The sequence below is a fragment of the Neltuma alba genome, unplaced genomic scaffold (assembly GCF_004799145.2).
Source record: "Neltuma alba isolate B1F8T4 unplaced genomic scaffold, ASM479914v2 tig00005631_pilon, whole genome shotgun sequence".
Lineage (NCBI taxonomy): Eukaryota > Viridiplantae > Streptophyta > Magnoliopsida > Fabales > Fabaceae > Neltuma > Neltuma alba.
In genome coordinates, this window is record NW_021634180.1 from 26833 (window position 1) to 32832 (window position 6000).

The following is a 6000-nucleotide window of genomic DNA, read 5'->3' on the forward strand; positions in this document are numbered from 1 at the left end:
CAATTTTGCCTTCTTCTCAATATAATTAAGCATTCGATGTGGGTTAGGTTTCGTTGGGCTAAATTTTTTAATGTGTTCTAATTCATAATGTTCAAATTTTGTACCTTATTTGAAGAAATTAGGTTCTTTCTATCCAACCCATGGTAAGTTTTAAAAAATAACAATAATTGTAAGATATTTAATTTAAATTGTTAGTTTATGACAAAAAAACCATAAAACTCTGTAAATAGCTATTAAGGACCGGAGGTAGTATAAATAATGAGGCTTGCTAGAGTTTATAATAGTACTATGAACATATATAAATGATAAATTTCCAGAACATCAGATTTATCATTTTCTTTTTTTGGTTGCCCACCCAGTTCACCGGAGTTTTGCTCCGACTACATCTGGATTCGACCCGCGTCGCGCACCTGGCTGTGGTGGGTGAGTCTCCCAACGGGGATTTCTGTATACGCTGAGGCTCGAACTCAAGACCTCGCTTAAACGGTACCAAGCCACTTACCACTTGGACCAACTCCCATTGGTAGATTTATCATTTTCGTTTGAAAATAGTTGGGGCTAATCCCAAATGCAATACTTAGCCCAAAATAGTGGCCCAAAAGCAGAACCTCACTTGGAAACGCGGCGGGATATCAAAATGTCAACTGGCTGACCCAAAATGAAATGTCAATCGTAAGTCGTAACATTACCCGTCGGGATTGGCCATGCCCTGCCCCCAAGTGAAATGACGTAGTTATTAGTGATTCTCCAGCTTTGTGATTAAATACGATTATACGAACAGAATCCGCATTTCCATTTTCTCTTTCAATCTAATTTCCTTGTCGTTTTTTTTTTTTGGTGCTTCGATTTCTCCATCGATCACTTGGAGGGAGGTTCTAGGCTTGGCCAGCGTCCTCCGATGAAGACTTCATAGAATGGCGCAACAGAGCGGTGAAGATGAGAAGAAGAAGAAGATTTATACAGATCCAGAGCTATTCTGCTGCGTTTTTCAGCCCGTGACCTCTGACGCTGATGCTCAGTACATCGGCATTCGGCGCCTTCTTCTTCACCGGAAGGCTGTGGCCGGCGTTGTCCGCCGTATAGTATGTTTCGACCTTCACTGTTTTCGAGCTTGGATAGTTTCAGAATTGTATTTTGTTTACTAGTATCTATGTTTTGGATCCGCATTTGTTGGTATGTGGATCTATTGAATGAATCAAAATTGGAATACTAAGATTCAGGAGAGCGCTACTAGCTAGTAGCAGTAGAAATCTCGACATTCTCCTAATTAACTAAATGTATTAGCATTTCAAAATTTAGCTCATTAGGGATCATAGCTTGTTTATTTATTCATTTTTTTTTTTGAATCGATCGTAGTTTTCCCTGTTCCTGCTTTTAATGTATATATTTTCTGCTTGGCATTGTTTTGAAATTATTGATGATACGAAATTTACTCTGTTAACTGCTAAAGCAAGATCTACATCTTCTATTTGGCCTTCTTCGGGGCGACATGGTTCATTTTCATTTTTTTTTTTTTCACTAATCTGCTGAGCTTTATGCGTAAACTTATTCACGTATTTCTGTTGAAGGACTGGAGAAGCAACCAGAAAGGTTATGTGGCCTACCGTAATTACATATCTAGGCCAAGGGATTGGGAAAGTTCACAAGCCCCTAGCCTCCAAGCCACTCCTGGAAACAGGTTGCTGAACTTACTGAGCATTTAATATGTTCAATTTGTGCATTTATTGCAAGATGATAAACAAAATTGATTTTCTTTGTTTTTTTTTTTTTTTCCACTTGCAAAGAAACTAGGGATCTCTTTTGAGTTGACGCATCCTTTGCTTTGTTTCCCTTCTCTTTTACTTTAGACTATTTGCGGAAAATACGTTACCCTTCAACATTTAACTTTGCTTCCTTCTAATAAAAGACATCTTATGTAAGAAAATATTCTTTCCCATAACTTTTTTCCCTTGTCACCATCTTCTGGTATTCATCCTTTCCCGTATTTCTTGTCATCTATATCTTTCTGTTTGTTTTAGTTCTAGCAACAACTTTGGTCAAAACTTGTCTGAATTTTATGATGATGCAGCTTTCTCATTTGTGTGTGCTAGTTTAAATTTATTTTTCCATATAATTCTCTGACGTCAGGATAATTTACTGGTTGATGCATCAGTGGCCGCTGGATTCTACCTCCTAGTCCACACTCCCGTTGGTCTGAGGTGGACAGCTTAAGTTCTGTTCGGGTATGTGTGGTTTCATGTCAATTTTCTTCCTAGATTATTGTGCCTGTTGCACTATGATACATATTGCCATGCATAAATCATTTCTTAGGGTGAAACTGAGAAATGTTTCCCTACCTTTTTGTTTGCGCATTTCTCTACACTTGATGGGGAATGAGACTTGCGCAGGCCATCTCAATGCCATATTGCGGCATGCTGTGTCTGATAAAATTCTGAACAGATTCATTGATTCAATTAAATTTAAAATAGAGCCCTTGTGTTGTTATCGGAGTGTTACATTCATATCTCAGTAGGAGATCATAATCATTCAAAACACACTCATGAATAATGTAGTTGCAAGGCCATATGTTGTTGGCCTGGTTTGAGCATGCTGTCTTTAATGATGTGCAGCCCACACTTTGGCTGGGCCACGAGGCATGCAACACATTAGGCTCCCTTGGCTAGTTTGGGTATTTGTTCTATCAAGAATGAGAGAATTGGAGAAGTATCAAACCTAGCATTATGTTAATAAATTAGATATTATAGGAAAACAGAAAAATAAAGACTGGATTCATTAGAACGGAAATTGTAGAGTAGGGTGTATTATTTGTTCAAGAAATTAAGATTTGAGTGAATGGTCATTTTTTTATATCCCACAAAAAAAAAAAAAAAAGAAATTAAGGTTGTTAGTATATTAAATCAAGCAATAAATAGCAACTAAGTTATTTCACAAAAGAGTGTTGAAACCAAAAAACCAAAAATCAGAAGATCGTGAGACAAAACGCAGAGTTGAAGATGACTATTCTATCATCAGCTAAGCCTATAAACCAAATGTAACTTACATGTAACCTTATATGATATAAAACGTATGACTCTGTTTTGCAAACATGCCCTTTGCTGAAAATAGAAGTGCAAAAGTTGAAGTATTTTTTATCTTAAAGACGTCAGCTTCCTAGATCTTGGTAAATTCATGTGAACTTTCTGTTTTCAAAATTGCGCATAAAACAAGGGTGTAATGGTATAATAACAATGTTTTACACGAAAATTGTTTATTATTGGAGATTTTGTGTTTTTGCTTTTAAGGAATGCGGTAAAAATGGAGCCTGGTTGAATTTCTTAAATAGGTGCTCTTACAACTTTGCTCATATGCAGTGAATGCTGGCTTAATTTGCTTGATTATTTATTCTTTCCCTGCGCCATGTGTCAATTCAGTGTATTTTCTTCCATTGTAGGATCTACAAAGTGCCAATCCACTATCTAGTCACAGAACAAGTTTTGGCTCAAGTTTAGGTGATAATGATCGTCCACGTCAGAGAGGTGTTGAGCCTGCCTATTCTTTTGTAGGAATGCATTGCGTCTTTGATCAAAGCAAAGCCTCTGGTACTACAGACTTTCCACTCCCATGTCACTGTTACTGATACAGAAGTCTTTTTTTCCTTGAAAGTAATCATTCAATATTAAATGTGTAGTTACCGTTTTGAAGTTTGGGCACATGAGATCTGATCTTCTTGCTTATGGGGCATCAGATGGTACCTTGACCGTATGCACTGTCTCTGAGGAACCCTCAATCCTCAAACAATTACATGGTCATTCCAAAGATGTTACAGGTTGGATAGACTGGTATTGATTCTGTGGTCTTTGCTTATATCCTACACAAGATATATGACATTATCACCCAATGCATTAATTTTTACCAGGACACATTACCAGAGTTAATCTGCAGTATATTGTTTGCTGAAGAGTTACCATCCTTGAGAAAAGAAAGTTACATGCCTGTCAATCAGAATTTTAGGAATGTATGAGTTAATAACATTACAGTGTGGCTACAGTAGGCTACCAGTATTAAGCATATTGTATCGTCACATTGTTTTGTGTTACGCAATCCACAGTATGCTAAAGCCTTTAGAGTATTAGATTGCCCAATTTTGATATTCTGCTTCTGATGTTAACTTTTATCATAAAAATATTTTACCAATGCTCTCTTCTAATGCTGGCTTATTTTCAGATTTTGATTTTTCATCAAACAATCAGTATATTGCATCATCTTCATTGGATAAAACTGTAAGAGTATGGGAGATAGCTAAAGGAATTTGCATACGGGTGATATATGGAGTTTCTTCTCAATTGTGTATTCGTTTTCATCCTGTAAGTGCAACTTACATGTGTGTGCATATATGTGTGTGTAAGGGAATGCTATTCTTCTAAGCTCTATGGAGAGGACAGTGTGGTCACTTTTTTATGGTGGAGCAAAATTCTCTCTCTCCTTAGTTTGGAAAAGAACTTGAGGATGCTAGATATTATGGTATTGTGTCCTCAAATCATTCTCCATTCCAAATGAACTTGAAAAAAGTGGAAAGCCTAAGCCTTACTGTGGACAAGGATATCTTTTATTGGTGATTTTAAATCTCTCATCTAATAGTTTGACAAGGGACGAATATGTTTACTGGGATATTGTTTGGAGGAAGTATTGACTACCTAAACGTCTGCATTATGGTCCCTGTTAAAGAAGTGTTGACTGCCTCAAAATGCAGTGGGACTATTTTGATGGTTTAGCATGCACTTACATATCTTTTGCAATACTTTTTTTCTTTTCTTTTATCTATGGTTGCTACTTGAGGCTGAGTTTTTTATGTGGTGCAGGTAAATAACAACTTTCTTTCAGTTGGCAATGCAAACAAAGAAATCAATGTAATCACTTTTCACTTTTTCCTGCTGTTGAAGAAGTACAGTAATATATCTTACAGTACCTTTACTACAATTCTTTTACTGAATCATGTTGATCTTTGTCATTTCCATCTTTTATCTGTAAGATCTGATGTCATTGAATCATGGCACAGTAGGATTTGCTATATATTCATAAAATGCAGAGCAAATGATTGTTGTGCTTGGTTAAGTACAAAGATTGGTCTTTACTGAAAACAGGAACTATGCTATGTTTTAATCTACTCTCATGCATACGCTTTCCTTGAAATGTTATTTGGAGACAATTTGCTGAAAAATACACTGGTGCCTTGGCTTCTTTTTATATTTTTTGAACACAATCCTGATTCTATGTATTTCTATAACCTTGTGATTGAGTCAACTGTGGGGTATAATTACAATGACACACTTAAAGAGGTGGCGAGGAAGATAATGTTGCTTTGGCCACTGGAATATGAGTAATACAATGACAGTTGACTGGATCATGTACTGCATTGCTCCCATCATCTTACCCTACCCTATGAATATTATTGTTTACTATTGCACATACAACTCTCCCGCTCTCCCTCCCTACGTGCAACCAACCCCCCCCCCCCCAAAAAAAAGCTACCAAGTTTTCCCATTTTTAGTGATCTTACCAGTTTGATGAAGTATATACTAATTCATTTTTCTTAAAATTAATTTATGTGCCACGTGGTATATTGTACTAATTCATTTTTCTTCAAATATTTATTTGCCAGGTGTTCAATTTCAGTACGGGAAGGATAATTAATAAAACAGTATTGGACAGTGAAGTTACCTCCATGGACCATGATCATACAGGAAATCTGATATTTTGTGGGGATGGACAGGTGAGCAGCTATACATGCAAGTTTATATTCCTACTAGTCGGTTTAATCTCTATTTTTTCATTCTAGGCCTGTGGATTCAGGGCTGCGTATACTCAGTAACTATGAACTCCCACACTGGGGTCTTATCCCGATCTCATCGTCATCGGAGTGGCACTTGGCACAAATCGCCCGTCACGACCGTGCAGTATAGAAGTTTCTCTCTTCTGGCTGGAGGACCAGTGTTGCTTGCATGTGCTCAGGACGGAAATCTG

At 37.0% G+C, this 6000-nt stretch overlaps 1 protein-coding gene across 1 annotated transcript; it reads left to right on the forward strand.

Moving 5' to 3' along the window:
* Positions 1-808: 808 nt before the first annotated feature.
* LOC114748186 (WD repeat-containing protein 13-like) lies at positions 809-5997 on the forward strand (the record flags this gene model as incomplete). Its single annotated transcript, XM_028936540.1, has 9 exons — positions 809-1082; positions 1569-1678; positions 2153-2222; positions 3431-3578; positions 3668-3805; positions 4204-4343; positions 4839-4886; positions 5639-5749; positions 5830-5997. Coding segments are annotated over exons 1-9 (1101 nt in total), but the record flags the coding sequence as incomplete, so codon positions are not given.
* Between the last annotated feature and the right edge of the window lie 3 nt (positions 5998-6000).